Below are 17,643 nucleotides of genomic sequence, written 5' to 3'. Positions count from 1 at the left end.
CATTAGAAGTGGCAGCCAGCAGGACTAATCTTGTGTTCCACATGGGCACATAACCAATCTGTGGGAGCCAGAATTCTTGCTGGTTGGTAGAGGATTTTGGTTTTGGTTGATATTTTATCTCTATCCATTAAAATAAACTTAACATAAAAATGACAGACCCTTCAATTCTTTGTAAGTGGGCAAATTTACAGAATCAGCAGGGGATCAAATAAATATTATCCCCACTATAAAATAAAGTTGGTATTTGTGAGTGAAATTTCTGTACATTTTGGGTTTTTTTTAAGTCTATTTAAAATGCCTTTCATGTAATCATGAACAATGGAAAGGTCATGGGAGTTCACTGGTGGAAAAGTGTGGGAGTGTGTGTGTGTTTGGTGTCTCACTGTATATGCATTTTCCCATGATTATTTAGTAACATGCCTTATGTAGGATTCAATTTATTAATTTCCTAGATATTTGTTTCCAAAGCAACACATAGTGAATTCAAGGTATATTTTCTTTAAAAATACTCTCCGAGTCAAATGACATTCCCATTGCATCACTATCCTTATGTATTAAAATATTAAAGCAATAAATGTACGTCAAGTGTTTAATTAGACACATTTGTATCTATATTGCAGAAGCGGGCCAGACAAAATGTCGGACTGAGAGGATTCAGGCTCTGGAACAGGCCAAAAGGCCACAGGAATCCATTTTTATCCCAGAATGCAATGACGATGGAACATTTGCCCAGGTCTGTCAGAGTTCCGGACTGCCTGAGTGTTGTTTCTGACATCGACTAATCCTAAAGCAAACATACCTAGTGGACAAATTAGCCTTCCAACATCTTCCCCAGCCTCCAAAAATTTGCACTTCCCTGTGTTTCTCATCAGTACGGCCGTATAGGGAATTTGAATGGAAAGTGTACATTAAATCACATTTATAGACTCGCAGCCTCTATTTCACCTGTGCCTTGCTTTGTTAAACAGCGATCATCCAGTCCGCCTAAGCTTTTAATGCCTCATCGTTTATAAGTCATGTTTCACTCTGAATAATTGTATTCCCTTAGCTCAAGTGCCATGACATTTTCTGCGGTTAATCCAGGAGATACAAGAGTGGTTACTGGAATTTTCTCTCACCTCTATTCGTCTGTATCTCCTCCAGGTCCAATGTCACACCCTCACAGGATACTGCTGGTGCGTGACGACAGATGGCAAGCCAGTGAGCGGCTCTTCTGTCCAGAACAAAACACCAGTGTGTTCAGGTACTGTATGTATGCAGATAGTATCTCTAGACTGTACGCATGGATTATTGCTTTGTGTTTAGGTCGTGCTGAAAAGCAGTACCGCTAAACCATCATGTGCCTCGGTCAAGAAGTTGTGCCTGTAGTCCATCACTTTCAGCACCATTAGACTTTGTTTGATTTAAATTGTGCTCTTTGTTTTGATGGAGTCAGTGTGATGTTAAACTCTAGCCACCACTCTGTTTAGTTTACTTCTACCGTGTTTGTGCATGGAACCGAGAGGTGATGGATAATATCCTGCAGGACATATGCTGACTCCAAAAGTTTATCTTTTTTTTCTCTCCTCTACTTTATGGTTTCTACATTTGGGCTTTTCTTTCTTTCTGTCTCTTTCCAAATTCACACTCAATCAATCTCTCTTTTCATCCGTTTCATTCTCTATTATTTTTCCTCCTTCTCCATCATTGCTTTCTCATTCTCTCTTCATTGTATAACTTCTTTCAGTGGAAGGTTGGAATGAGGAAGCTTTTCTTTCCGTAAATAAATGGGAACACTTTTCTCTAATGGCCAAGATTGTTCTTTTGGAGATAACACCACCGTCTCCTGCCACAGCTGGATTATATTATGATTGGAGCACCTGGTTTCTAGTTTTTTTTTTTTTCTTTGATACATGCCATCTTATGCTTATCTAACCCTGATGCTACATTTCACCTAGCTTTCTGACTTTTTGAAATGTTTGCCTTGAATGCCATTTTATGGATGAACAGGAAGTCCTGCCCCCAAACCTGTTTTTTAAATCAGTGTTATTATATTGGGCCTATCAAATAAACAGCAATGGGTTGAGTCACAGGTTTTGTTTTGATTAGAATAGCATGCTACCACACTACTTTTTCTGTATTATGCAGTGTGTACAGTACACTGTAACTTTAATATCTTCATAAATGGAAAAGTGGATTACTACTACACTTGCCAAAATATAGTATACACTATAACATTCCACATTGCAATGCACTCAACTTTACCTTCCATTTCCTTTGTGAGAAATAAACTGGAAGTAATAGAGTGCTGCAGTGTATTAAGCCAACCCAGAAGTTAGCATCACCCTGGTTCCCTCCAAAAACCCAATCAGATTTTCTCATTGGAGAACTTTTGATTATTCAGTGACAACTCTTCCTGTCTTTATTTAAAAAACATGATCTTGAAAGTTTGAGTTATGGTTTGCAAGAACACATTTTTAAACACAGTAAAAGTGAGTAGATGAGTTTATCTGGTCAGCTTGATGATTTTCAATGTCGCAGACCTGGTTTTTTTTTTTTTTTTTTTGGCTTCAGCCTTGGCTCAGTGTTCTACATCTCATGAATGTTCAAAAGATGGACTAGTCCTGTCCCAGAAATGAGTAAATCCCATGAATCACCACTTAAGTGAAATGTCTTGCACACGTTTGCAGGAAACTTCCGTGAATTTATGGGAACTCATGCTGGGACAAGTGGATTGTCAGGTAGTAAATTTCATTCCAAATAGCCCTTTTGTTCAAAGTTCTCTTTCTCTCCAGTATTTTAATTGGTTTGACTGTCTAATCTTGAATTTTGCATGCCTTTAATCCTGAGCATTTGCACGTTCTTGGATCAATGTGATTGTTTGTTCATAACTACCCCCTCCTCAATGCATTTTATCTGTTTCATGTCCCACTAAAGTGGGTTTTATTCATGGATATTCAATACTCCTGGAGATCTGCCTTGCTGCAGAATTTAGTTTCAACACAAATCAAACAAGCTAATCAAGAATATCTACATTGACATCTACACAGGGGACTTCAATCAGGAAAATCTCACTGTAGTACAATTACAAACAGAAATGCTCAAAACATTTGCTTAAAAACTGGTATGTTAGAACAAGGTTGGAGCTATATTCTGCAGTAAGGTGCATCTGCAGTACATTTGCCAATGACAATAACATTAATTAATAATAATATAATTAATAATATGATGAGAATTATTAAATAATTGGTGTAAATAATTGTAACAACTATTGTAGTTATTTTCACTACCTAAATAAAATATGTAGCATTGCACACCATTTTTCCTTGTGTGTGTGTTTGTTTTTTTTTTTTTTTTTTTTTTTTTTTGGTATGTGCTATGAATGAATGCACCAAACATCTAGAATAATATGGGGTTAACATTACAGGAAACTTAATTTCTAGATAATAACATCTTAACATTTTTAGCTGTGAAAATGTGGTTTCAGAAAATGTGGTCTGGTGGTTATTTTCAAATTGGGGTGTATTTTAATTGTTTTCCCTGAACTGATTTCCGTTTCTCTTATATTTGTAAGTTAAGATGCTACAATTATAACTTGCATTTTGTAATCTTTTGTATGCATGCTGTGTTCCTACAAGTGCATATTTTAACCTGTTCTCCCAAAATGAAGTGGTTACTGTAGTGCAGTGTTTCTCAACCCTGGTCCTGGCTCCTTTATCTGACACACCTATTTCAATTCCTGGAGTTTCTTTTAATGAGCTAATGAGTTGAATCAGGTGTGTTTAATTAGGGAGACACACAAATGTGCAGTGCTGGGGGGTGCTCAGGACCAGGGTTGAGAAACACTGCTGTAGTACATTGCAAAAGTTGAGTAAACATTCTGCTCTCTCTTTAAAGGGTCAGTAACCGATAAGCCGGGACCTCCTAGTTCTGGCAGAAAAGGTGAGTTGGATTTCGCAGAAATGTGAGCATGTGCTTATGTATGAGAGATATTGAAAGCTAACAATTTAAGATACTAAACTGCACCATTACTAAATGTTGTGTTTCTTGCCTTATTTTATTTATTTATGTAAGATTAAATGTCAACACATTCAAAGACATGTCAACTGTTGCCTTGTATTTCTCTGACATGTTCATTGGCCTGACTCTGACTCAACTTTCTGTCAAGCTTTTACTTCAGACTAAAGTTTCTCTAAGGACCGTAAAGGATGAAAACCTATTCCAGTTGTTCCATTTAACAGCCAGTGAAAGAACTTAGCACACATCAAAGGCGGGGCTCTGCCAAAGCCCCACCAGTCTCTGTTACAGCAGTGATACAGTATCTCAAACAGCTTATATAGATGTTAACAGCAGCGATGGCATGCACCTACTCTTGTGGGCCCTAACTCAGGAAAGCCAGATTGTCATTTACAGGCCCCAAGCGTGGTGTATAGGGGTTTGGGAATCTCATTAGTTTTATAACGCAATATTGGGAAAATAATATATTTTTAATTGTAAGGAATTTTTCCCTGTTATTTATTTTTCCCTTTTTTTTTTTTTTTTAGATCTTGTTTCACCGCACAGGGCTGCACTCAAGAAAAAGTGTGTGTGCAACAGATGTTTATGTCACCAGCAGGTGGACGGTGGTTGTGTGCCACTGTATGTGAGTCTTTAGAGTGCACTGTAGGGCTTCAGGATTAAAAATTCCTTTCAAATTTCTGTTAACATTATTAATTTTAAGCAATAAATACAAAGTTCTGTCATGCAACTCTAGATGGCACAGGGCAATAGGTTCTAACTCTATCTGATATAATCACATCATTCTTCACATGGCTAAGCTGATTGGTTTCTTTCAGCCAATGAGCTTGCTGCTCAACATTCAGATACTTCGCTAGTGCTTGCTGTAGCAATCACATAAAGCATCATAAACAAACCACCCACCCCACCCACACCCACATATATATACCATCTATTAATCAAACTAAAAACAAGTTATTTAATTAAACGTGTTATACGATACATCTTATACGTGCAGCAGCAGTATTTCCTTCATGCTCACAGCAGCATGTCTGTGAATGTATTGGCAGTAGCAAGTCTTGGTCCTTGCTCTGCCGCAGCAGCAATGTAGCAGATCTGTTCCGTCAAGACCAAACACATTAGCATTGCCATGTCAAAACTAAAACTAAACTCTCAAAGAGTTGTCAAAACAGAACTATAAACCTTTTGACAAATACCTACAATGAGTTGTGAGGTTGTTAAAGGTAAATAAATGATAAAATAATAAATAAAGGTAAATTGCCAGCAGCCATATCACCCTGCAGCCCAAGACTGGTTGCCCACTGAAACTAAGCAGGGTTGAGCCTGGTCAGTACCTGGATTGGAGACCTCCTGGGAAAACTAGGTTGCTGCTGGAAGAGGTGTTAGTGAGGCCAGCAGGGGTGCTCACCCTGTGGTCTGTGTGGGTCCTAAGTCCCCAGTATAGTGACGGGGACACTATGCTGTCAAAAAAGCACCGTCCTTCGGATGAGGGTCCTGACTCTCTGTGGTCATTAAAAATCCCAGAACTCTTTGGAAAAGAGTAGAGGTGTGACCTCGGCATCCTGGCCAAATTTGCCCATTGGCCTCTGACCATCATGGCCTCCTAACAATCCCCGTATCTGCTGATTGGCTTCATCATTGTCTCCTCTCCACTAATTAGCTGGTGTGTGGTGGGTGTTCTGGGGCACTATGGCTGCCGTCGAATCATCCAGGTGGATGCTGCACACTGGTGGTGGACGAGGAGAATCCCCCTCACAATGTAGAGCGCTTTGAGTGCTTAGAACAGCAGGGAAGCACTATGTAAATGTAAAGAATTATAATCTTATCATTATTGTTATATATATATATATATATGCTTTAAAGAACAACATCACATGTAGTTACCCTTACCAAAAAGTTGTATACTTTAAGTTTATTTTAAGTATACTTAAGTAAAGTTTAAGTATATTTTTAGGTATACTTTATGTAGCAAGTATCCAAATATCAGTGTTCTAGTAGTATACTTGTAAGTGTACTGTTTCAGTACTCCTTGGGACTAAATTGGCCCACTTTCTAGTATATAAAAGTATACTTTAAGGATAACAGTAGCAGACTTTGAGTACACAACTAGTTTACCTCTATGTTTGTCGTTTGTACTGCTATTATACTAAACGTGAACTTATAGGTATACTGATAGTTTACTAATTAAATACTTTGTACACTTTGAAGTATAGTCTCAGTAAACTATTAGTTTAGTAGTTTATACTGCAAGTATACTCATAAGTTTTCTTTAAGTGAACTTTACATCATACTTTAAGTATACTACTATGTCCCCATTTAGGTTTTAATTTGTATATATTTTGTTATATGAATATCTGAACATACTGTACAAAACATACAAAGAAAGAACAGGGTACCTGCTTGTAAACAAAAACATTTTATTCTAGCTTCATGCATTTTTTTTTTTTTTTTTTTTTTTTTTTTTTTTTTTTTTTTTTTTGAAGTATAGAATAAAAAAAAAATAAAGAAATAACATTTTGAACAAAAAGCTGAAAAAAGACTATGAATTGGATTCTGAATGATAATCAAAACGTAGATGGAGTCGATTAACTCCCCAAAGCTTGACTGTAATTATTACCCCTTCATCAGTCGACTTTATTCGATTTTATTCCGTAACATTACAGTTTTGATGCGGTTTCATGTCAGATGATCATGTTACATGTGTTAGTATCTGTTGTTTCTTTTTCTTCACTCGTGGGTTTTTTTTTTTGTTTTTGTTTTTTAATTTTGTGCAGAAGATGTGTACTAGCGCCCTCTACCGTATATAGAAAACACGGATTCTAGGAGCACAAGTATAGTTCAAATATATTTAGACTTTTTGTAAGTATAAGTCAAGTATACTTAAATGTCATTTTAAGTATATTTCTAAATGATATATATAAAGCCCATTTCTGAGAAGTACATAAAAAGTAAACTAAAAGCATACTTTCCTATTTTTAGAAGTATACTAATAGCACACTTAAACTTCTTTTTCGTAAGGGTAGCTAGGTAGTGCTAGTGGAGGCTAGCTAAGTTACTTGTTAGCTAGCTACATAGCTTGCTACATACAGTGGAGATCAAAATTAGAGAACAATTTATGAACACTTGATTTTTCAAGGAAATGCTTTTCCTGTTTTGCTGTGTATTGTCCTGCATGAAAACTGCTGACTGATTGGGCGATAAACGCAGGGGGGAAAAAAACGCATGTTGCCACAGGAGGCTCTGATAAACATTTACGTTCACCTGCCATGTGTCTGTATAAGAGGCTGCAGAAAACATCCCACAAACCATGACACTTCCTCCTTCACCTTTCACTGACTTCTTTACACATTTTGGCTTTAGTCTTTCCCCAGTTTGACGATGAACATAATGTTTCCCATCGGACCAAAATAAATTAAACTTGCTTTAATCACTGATGTGAACTTTGGACCAGTTCTCCTCTCTCCACACAACATGCTCCTCAGCAAAGGTTAGTCTGACTCTAGCCTTTTGCACTCTTTCAATCAATTTTGGTCATTGCAGAGTGAGCTTTCAGTCCAAATTATCTTAAAAGTCGAGACACTGTATGCCAAGACAGATCCTTACCCTGTTCAGCACTGGCAAGCAATCCCAGTTGCAGAGTTGAACCGATTGCCCATTGAGATTCTCTGCATTATCCTGTCTTCTCATGCATTTGTCTTTCGTGGGCGACCAGCCACAAAATTCTAGAAATCACAGATTTGGAACAACCAGCTTCTCATGCAGTGGCTGAAAGGGTCATCCCTTTGGCCTTCATCTAGACAACCTCCTGTTGGAGGGTTTTAGTCACTTTTGAATGGCTCACCATCATGCAAATTCAGTGAAAACTGTAACGTTAGGCTGCCAGTTAAATAGGGTTTGTCAGATAATTAAGGAATTTAGCACCAGGAGCCAGATTAACACCAATAACTGGGAGGTATCTGAAAGTGTCCACTAAATTTGATCAGTGTTTTTTTTTTTTTTTTTTTTTTTTTTTTTTTTTTTTTTATAAATACTGTTTCATAATGTATTAAACTTACGAAGTATGCTTAAAACTTTGCTATTACTCTTGTTAGAATAACTTCAAATAGGACTAAACAGTGACCTTGAAATTTAGGAAAATGTGGGTTGTTCTCTAATTTTGATCTCCGCTTGTACAGCAGCATAGTTAAATCTGTGATTGTATTATTAAAGGGATAGTTCACCTATAGTATATATCCTATACATATTTCTACATAGGAATTCATTCCTTCATAAAAGACAGACGATTGACCCTTCGCAAAAACCCGACCCCTTCGTTTCTGTTGGTTCGCCGAAAATTTCTAACGCTCTTATGCCACACATCATGTTCTCATGCAGTGAAAAAATATATCATGGAGCAAGGAGGAACCGGCAGACAACGTGCCGGCAGACAAGACAGAGCAGGTTACTTTTGGAATGAAACAAAATCTCAGCTGTGGCCCTTTAATGTGTCGTGACAGATCGATGTAGCGTCTGAGTTCATCGGAACTGATCATCTCTTCCTCTTTAGTAATTATAGCACAGAATAACCATGAATGAACATCATAAGGTATCTTGTTTCAACTGCGGAAAGACATCAATACACACTATTTTTCAAGTTCGAGTCCACCAATGTTAAGCTACTCTCCTGTCTGGTTTGTTTGTCGGACAAAAATGGCAGATTCTTTTTTTTTTATGATTGGTCAGATCACCTGTCAATCAAACTCCCTTCAAAGGGTCAGTTGCATGCTTTTTTTTCTGATTTTTATTTACTTTGAATGAAATGTTATGTTGAAATTAATGTTGAAGCTGGTTGGTTTGATTTAAAGTGTACAATTTTCTTATAGAAATTGATGAGTAGCTGTCACTGTTGCTCTTAATGACAGGATATTCTCTGACTCGGATGTAAAGATATCTCTAAAAATAACTTTTAACAGCGTGTGGATCATATTACTGCTGCTGCTATCTTTCTTAATTACCCATGTTTATATAAAAGCAGGGAATAGAATTCACTTTCAGAACTTGTATTATAAACATTGATTTTACGTGCAAGCGTAGAGGTCAGGGAAAAAATAGTGTCACATTGACTATAATTCAGTTCAGTGAACTACATGTACTCTATGAACTGGTTTCGCTGCCACCCTATTGTGGCTTTAGCACTGTGGCTTTGGCCCCTCCACTGCCAGGGCCTACAGTGATGTGAGCCACAAGAAAATCAGCCTGAATGCAATAGAACATAAGTGGGTAAGTACTATAGGACGTTTGACATTTCTCAATTATAATGCCAACTTTAAGTTAAGTTAAGTAATGTACTGTTGCCTTTTTATACAATACAATACCATTTATCTAAACAGTATGTATGTGAAAGTTATATTTTTGCATTCTGACGTGTGTGTGTGTGTGTTACTGAGTGGATGAACACTGTTATTTATCTCTGTTTTCTCACTTGAATTTTCTCACTTTGTACCCTCTATCCCTCACCCACTTTGTTTTCTGTGCTATTGGCCGGGCCATGTGCAAATCCCAATCATTCAACAGTTGTGGAGAGTAGATTGTATTAACCTCAATAATGGTAGTCTCTTTCCGTTTCTTTCTCACCCTCAATCCAGATGATGGTTCCAAGCCAACACCAACCATGGAGACGCATGTTGTCCCAGAAGGTGAGGGTAAGTTTGGACCCCATGCAAAAATAAGCGACACGACAACAACATTAGAGTCTTGCATTTATGGATATGACTGATATACAAGTGCAAATCAATTTTATGTTGTATTTTAAACAGAAATTACAGCTCCAACGTTGTGGATTAAGCAGCTGGTGTACAAACAGAACAGTTCAATCCCTAGGAAGCCAGGTCAGAATATATATCTATCTGTCTGTCTGTCTATGGTTATTGTCTATTGGTAAATTTGATATTCTGATATATCAAAATCAGTTGTCTCACAACAGACATGCATGTCTACAGCTGATTTGACTTATGATGGATACAAATGGAAAGAAAATCCTATAAGCCTATCTCCTTCTTAGAGCAGCAATGACCGAAAACACATATTTTCAAGCAGAACTTTGTGTTGACACATACAAGTCTGCTGGCTAGCCTACATAGCACTACAGGAATATTCCAAAGCATCACCATTGCAGCATCCAAGTCAACGTATTCAGGCACACTTGATTGTGCAATAGTTCTGTTCCAGTTTTAGATTTAATATTCAGCATGTCCAGGGATGAGAAACCTAACACCAGTAGAATTGCGGCGCCCCTCTTTCTCTGTATGTCTCAACTCTCCTCTGTGTAATTTGTTTAGCTTTCTGTGTCTCCTTTCAAAAAATTTCTTTCAAATGAGTCGAGCACCCTCTGGGCATGCTCAGTCAACTCCGTCAAGCTCTGTGAGGTTTTTGGGCAATGTGCTTGAGAGGTAGAGGGATCTGAATTTTTGTAGCACAAGAAGAGAGCAAATTTCATGACTGAGGGGAGAGAAGTGTGTGTGTGTGTGTGAGTGTGTAAGTGAGTGTGTGTGTGTGTGTGTGTGTGTGTGTGTGTGTGTGTGTGTGTGTGTACATAGTGTGTGTATGAGCAGTTCCAGTGGTGTTCCTTTGTGTACTTATTGCCTGTGTGGCCTATAAATGGTAGACATTGAAAAATAATCTATTTATTCCACCAGAAAAAAAAAAAAGACAATTTTGACAAAAAAAAAGAAAAGAGAAATTCTGTGCTGAAGGAAACACTTACCTTGAGCAGAAGTTGTATATCTACTCTGACAAGTCTTTGGAACGCTTCAGAATCTCCTCCTGTGACCAATTAGCATCTGTTGCACATCAACACTGTTCAACAAGAATAGCAGATCCATGGTCATCACAAGGGTGCTTTTGGTTCCGAAGTGACGGAATTGGCATCAGGTTCCACCGTCGCTGCTCTTGGGAGCGTGTGTGGGATCTGGAGTAAATCGAAACACTGAGATGTTGCTTTTGCTTCTAAAGTAAATCTTGAAGAAAGCCAAGATTCCATCTCTCAGTGCATTGTGGGAGGTACGCATCAGTTAGATCTTTCACACATCAACTCGTGCAGTTATAAAAGTGAGCATGCTCATCTAAGGTGAGGTAAATGGTGTGTTTCTATGGTAATTGGGGTTGTGGTCTCCATTAAACAGAACAAGCATAATTATAATAGTGTGCCCTCAGATTTGGGGGTGGCGGTATTAAGGGTTTGAACTAGTTACTGTATACAAATGTCTCTGTGGCTTCTAATGCAGGTAACAATTGGCAAAAACAGATCTGTAGAGTTACAGAGACACCACAGGGCTCTTTAAAAATGCTAACTTTATCTAAAACTGTCTTTTTTTTTTTCTGCAAACATCGCTCAAATGATTGAACCGAAGAGTTGTTTTTTTTTTTTTTTTTTTTTTTTTTTTTTTTCCGCATCATTTAAAAAGATCACCATTAACTTTCAAAAAAAAAAAAAAATCCATAGTTTTTGGGTCACAATCACCATTGGCATTAGGGGACCAGCACAGGCCCTCAAACTAATACTCGTACTGTAATCCTCATGTATTGTTACTGCATTATTTCATCATAGTGTAAATTCATATATTTACTTGTTGTTTAAATAAATAACTGAAATTCTTGTTGTATCAATCAGTTTCAATGTTATCTATTATGACTGAATATTAAGTCTTAAACTGAAAAACATTAATCGTATATGAAATATTATATTACATTATATTTACAGAATTATTATAATGCTGTTTCTCTTACTGTAAAATAAATTTGCATGTTTAATATGGCAAAAAAAATCATTTAAATATGATTTCATAACATGGAAATGTAACAACATAACAGAGGTGAAATGCAGAGCTGAAGTGCAGGGAGACAATTTTAATTGTATTTTTTAAATAATTGTATAGATAGATAGATTTTAAATTAAGTCATGTCCTCATTAATCATTATATTTAACAGGTTGTTATTTTTTTTCATGAGGACATGACTTAAAAAATTAAATATAATGTATTTCTTTGCATTTTATACATTTTACAGAGTTAAATTAATCTACTGTATGTGGATTATTCTGTATGCATCTAAATGTCAAACTACCCACCTGTTTTTTTAATGTAAGAGTGGGCGTAGCCATTTGTAATTTAAATGTACAAGGCTTCTGGTGTCATTCACTTCCAGTTTTTTATCTGTACAAACCTGTTTACTTCCGCATTGTAAAATAAGGTGGAAGTTCTCTGAGGAAAAAAGTTCTCTGTCCAATTAATTATATGAGTTGTAATCAATGGAGACGCAAATGAGGCACAAATGGTTTTCTCAGAATGACCCAATTTGGTAAGTCACTTTGGATAAAAGCATCTGCCATATGGCAAATATCCAATGCACGTCACATGCCCGGGAATTTCTTAAATGCTTACACATCATTGGCCCATCATCTGTAAGAAACAACATATTGTGTTTCTTGAAACACATCAAAACCCACTATTTGCCAATTTACATGAAGCAAATAAAAATGTATTCTAAGTTGTTAGAATACTTCTAAGGATGAGGAAATGTTTGACAAGTGTCGATAAACCTTTCCATCCCCTTTGTGTAGCATATTAAAATTTTAAAAGGACATGGTGCCCGCCCCTCCTCTTCTGGCCCATCTTACCCTCTGCTGTTATTTTATGACCACCGAATGCATAAATCCAAGAATGGAGTGATTACTTACCCCACAGCTGAAAACAATTGGAGTGATAGCAGAAGAAAGAAAGACAGAAAGAGAAAGTGAGATATATGCATCTAAAAGAGAAAATGAGAGAGAGAGAACGCTGTGTTTACAGGAGGCCGATAAGTCTGAGTTTCAAGCTATTTTGTTTGGCCAGATCTTGGCACGATGAAACACATGAGGATCTGATTTTCAGCATGATAGTGAGGAAAATCAGCAGAGTTTACCTACAACATGCTGCGCATAAACTAATCAATACCAGCCTGTAAACAATGAGAAGGAACAGCAAAGCATTCTGGGGAACAATGAGCAATGAGGTCTCACCTTGGCTGTATTTTCACTTATGTCTGTTTGTTTAAACAGAACTCATGCAACTCACTTCTTGGAACAACAAGGGACAGAATGCATAAAAAGGAGGAGGGTCGGACTAAGTTTTACATGCAGATTAAAAAAAAATAAAAAATTTATGCATAGCAAAAATGTGACTTGAATAGGATTAAATGGGATATGAGACTGTCCATCCTTTTTTGTCCTGTTTTATTGTATTAGGATGAGAGAGAGAGAGTAAAAAATAAACAACTTTCTTTTGGGAATCACAGCTGCTTGGCGCCAGTATACCCTCGCTACAATAAACAGTGCTAAATAATTTAGATATGAAGGAACCTTGGCGGGAAGCACAGGAGTCATGGACTCTGCCGTGAACACTTGAGTGCTGATTGTGAGCCCATCTCTGAAAAAGAGGACATATTAAAACTCCAATAGTTAACTCTCCCCCGTTCCTTGTCTTTGCAGTCAGGTTCCACTTAAAACATCCCAAGCCTTGTTCCCAATCACGCCAACACTGTCAGTCCCCTTACCAGAAGTATTTGTAATGAAGACAAAAGCAAAAACAGCAGGATTTGGTTACACTGAACAGGATTGTAGCTCATGGTTTTCATTTGGAGGTACAGATGAACCCTGACTGGGTAGTGCCGTTCTCCTCTTACACTCCAGATCTTGTCCTACCTCAGTTTCCAAATGAAACTATTGAGCTTGGATTGTACACATTGAGGCACATTGTTCTGTGGTGCTCAGGTAGGCTCAGGTTAATTTCATTGATTAATATGGACTGTTTAATCTATTAAAAATATTTAACCCATTTAAAGAAGGATCCATTTTTTACTTCCTATTTATGTGAAGATTGTTATTTCCAACCCAGGCTCATTGAAAATATGTGCCTGTAGTGTCAGGCTACATTTTATTACAAAGAGAAAGAGAAGGAGACTTGAGAGAGTTTTGTATGGCTTATGCATCTGTGCAATCTAATGATTAACAGCTTGAGTGTCCCAAGCTGTCATGCTGAGGAACGGCCATTCTGATAACTGTTCTTGCGGCACGATGTTCACTAAACATCTGATTAAAAATGATATGAATCAGTATTGCTAAAAAGAACTTCAACGCCCTGTTAGCTGGATTAGGTTCAACATGTGGTGCTGTTATACTTGGCCCAAAGCACTACAAGTGAGCAATGTACTAAATGGTTTTCAACATAAATAGAGATTTATGAGACAAGGCGTTAAAACATTTAAAAGAACATCTCTCAAGTGTCCTTTGTGTTAATAAATACAGGGAAATTAAATCCTAATGGCTCAGAGAACTTCAGCAAAGGAGTGAAGATGCCTCTTGAAAGTGTTTAAGTCAATTCTGCTTCTGTTAATTTTTAAAACAATTGGTGAGTTTTATTGTAGCTAAAAGGGAAATATTTTTTGTAGCTTGTGTTGCCAATATTGGCCACTAGGGGCAATCACATAAGGATGCCAGAAAGGTACTTATCTCATAATGTGGTGTCCTTGTTTTTGTTAAGTGAAGGTGGTGCCACCTTGTACCAGCTTAATAAAGATGGATGATTAATGTAAAAACTGTTTTTGCCATTAGCTGCTTCCCCGCCATTGATAGACTTTTAGATTTTCAGTGTTTTCTTTATATATATAGTGAAAGGCGCACCTTCTGAACAAGTTTTGAATCCTCAGATCAAAACACAGTGAAGAAGTAGAAACAAGCTGTCACGTGTGCAAGCAGATGCATACATAAAATAACGAGATCATCAAATATTCAACAGCATATAAGCCAAAACTGCCTAATATTACAGAATGAAATGTCAATCCAGGAAGTGGTATAGGCCTATGCAAGCTTTGGGGGTGTTGATGGAAGTGATCTACTCCATCTATGTTTTGATCATCCATCTGATTCCAAAGCGGACACAGCCTTTGACATAAAGAAATACAAATAAATAAATAGATCTTCAGCTTTTTGTTTTAAAATGTTGCTTTTTAATGATATAAAAAAAAGAATGCATGAAGCTAGTTCATACGGGATACTACCTGTATGAGTTATTTCTGTGTATTGAGTGTGTTTCTCATGGTTTTAGAGAAAGTTCCCTCTTGTGACCAGGAGAGGCAGGCCGCTCAAGATGAGGCTCAGCAGAACCCACGGGAGGCTGTCTTTATCCCTGACTGCGGCCTGCAGGGCCTCTACAAGCCGGTCCAGTGCCACCAGTCCACTGGGTACTGCTGGTGTGTGCTGGTGGACACTGGGAGACCCATACCTGGAACCTCTGCGAGGTAAGACAGAGACATTTTGTTCTTATGACAAATTGTGTAATTGTATCGTTAGCATTGCCTACTATTTGGGCTGTTACCTCATTATTTTTATGGCATGTTTCTGGATGAGCATGCATGCTCTAAAAATCTGAAAATGCTTTAAGTATTGCAATCATCAGTAATACAATCCAATGTGACTGATTAGTTTAGTTGTGGAACATTATGACAATTGGCCTTCTCTCCAAACCACATAGTCTTTATTTTTCCATGAGCAAAGCTGTCAGTGCTGGATTGTGTAGAAAGGACTCAAATTGAAAGCGTAACACGTACTCATGTGCTTCTATCCATTATGAGCCATGATTTAGTTTCCACTTTAAGAGATGTGTAAATTGCTCCTTTTTTGCTTTGGAAATATTGAGGAAAATTTAGCCAACTGGTTCTCACTAAATGAAATTTGCTATTTGAATTCAGGCACTGAGCCCACGAAGCCTCTGTACCATGCTGAGACAATTTGATCTTTTGAATAGATGTTCTGGTCGTTTCCATTAAATCCTAGATTTTTTTTGTTCTTGTTTGAGGCTGCAGTGTCATGCATTCTTATGTCTGTCTTGGTCAATTTTGAGAGCAATTTTGTGTAATAAAAACCAGTGAACCAAATCTAATCAAACAATGGAATCAAATACTTGGAGTTTGTTATGTCTTCATTTGTTTGGATAGCTGGTTTAACCAAGACAGGACTTGTATGGCTAAATTCTCTTTTTCTAAGGGTTTGTTACAGTGAAAGCCAAACTCTGCAATCTCTACTAACAATTAACAAAGAAAAAGTGCAGGATGCTTTTCCATGAAGATTTGGTTTCCAAGTCAACTTATTTGGTGTCCAAGAAGTTGTTATAAGGGGGTCATCAAGGTATTCCGAGTGGTTTTAAGCATGTTTTTAAGCATTTGTTATGTTGTGGAGCAAACGAAAGCAGGCAGAGAGCTAAGGGATGGCCTCCTTGATTGTGACGGGACAGGCTGAGAGTTTGGGAACAGTCTGCACCTCCTCAGGAGGTTCTGTAGCAGTCCCCGCCGCCTCAAGGCAACTGTGTACACAGTTACAAACAGAATGGTGACCAAAATCACTGGAAGGGCAGCAGTTGCTGGAGCTTGTGGAGCATAGCAAAGGCAGGTTTAGACGTGGACCTATGTGCAGGAATTAAATAAAGTAACAGAATGCACAGAACACAGAGAACTCCGGAACAAAAGCATGCAGGAAAGAGGCAACCATTATATCAACAACTGAAACACAGAGCTATATACACATAAGAACAAAAGGGACCAATACGTAACCATGACAGCAAACAAGGAAGGGGGTGTGGTCAATTAATTACTATGACAACTAACAGGGGTAAACAGAAAGACAAATAAGGCAGCACATCAAACAGTGACAAAGCACACACAGAGAATATGTAACCGCCAGGAGCTTGTTCCTTGTGGGTTGCCTATTGACTCAAATAAAAATAATCCATAAGAGTCCAAAGTCTATGTGATATTCTGGCCTCCAGATATGACTTGTATGACGTTGTACAAAAAAAAAAAAAAAAGCCTACTGAAAAAAGTAGAGATTTTTTTATAAACATTGTAACTAAGTGCCTCATGTTTCATGTTCTCCATCAGGTATAAGAAACCAGAATGTGATGGTGCGGCTCGTTCTCGAGACTCAGACATGGAAGATCCTTTTAGAGACAGAGATCTGACAGGTGAGCAAAACACTTGACATGAGGTGTGTCCCAATTTGCATATTTGCACACTATTCTATTCTATGTTTTGTGTTTCAGTCAACACATGTTCATGCTGAAAATTCCAACAAGAAGTGTAGTTCATTACACATATGATGCACTCATTTAACTGAAAAAAGTGTAAAATTGACACACACTTAATGAACTTGTCAGCCCGCAGCCTTAATAACATAGCTTTAATAACCAAACTAGTCATACAGTAACAATAATGATTGATATTGCTAATATGTTTCTCTGCATTCAAATTGGTGTTTTATCGTACATATTCATTTTCATGATTATGTTCCTTACCTTTTTTGTGTTTGCTAATAATGTTTAACAAATGATTACAGGATCAAATACAAGAACATGCAGCACCACATGTTAGCATTTAAAGGTTGTTTTCCCTTGGAATATTAGGCTTTTGCTCATTCCAGTTCATTCCTAGGTTTCTCGCTTCTTTCCCTTTCATTTAGAATTTCATTGTTACTCCTTTTTAATTCCCCATCTGGTAAGTTTACGGAGTAAAACATGGCTCCTGACTGGGCAACAGATGTGTGGTGTAGTTTACGACAGTGTGGACCACTGGGGAGGGCAGCAG

The 17,643-nt window shown here is 37.5% G+C and overlaps 1 protein-coding gene across 14 annotated transcripts in view; it reads left to right on the top strand.

Annotated features, from left to right (window-relative positions):
- Positions 1–17,643, top strand: part of LOC109109660 (SPARC-related modular calcium-binding protein 1-like) — a 62,004-nt gene that overhangs the window by 28,313 nt on the left and 16,048 nt on the right. For 9 of the 14 annotated variants that reach the window (XM_042774419.1, XM_042774417.1, XM_042774418.1 and 6 more), the window contains exons 4-11: positions 621–733; positions 1,144–1,243; positions 2,670–2,720; positions 3,877–3,921; positions 9,588–9,677; positions 9,792–9,863; positions 15,114–15,306; positions 16,942–17,024. In XM_042774419.1, the coding sequence (XP_042630353.1) occupies positions 621–733; positions 1,144–1,243; positions 2,670–2,720; positions 3,877–3,921; positions 9,588–9,677; positions 9,792–9,863; positions 15,114–15,306; positions 16,942–17,024 (747 nt within the window). The remainder of the gene's footprint in view (positions 1–620; positions 734–1,143; positions 1,244–2,669; positions 2,721–3,876; positions 3,922–9,587; positions 9,678–9,791; positions 9,864–15,113; positions 15,307–16,941; positions 17,025–17,643) is intronic. The other 5 variants (XM_042774412.1, XM_042774422.1, XM_042774421.1 and 2 more) reach the window with 5 other exon arrangements.

The sequence above is a fragment of the Cyprinus carpio genome, chromosome A17, assembly GCF_018340385.1.
Source record: "Cyprinus carpio isolate SPL01 chromosome A17, ASM1834038v1, whole genome shotgun sequence".
Lineage (NCBI taxonomy): Eukaryota > Metazoa > Chordata > Actinopteri > Cypriniformes > Cyprinidae > Cyprinus > Cyprinus carpio.
This window is presented reverse-complemented; position numbering and strand designations above follow the sequence as displayed.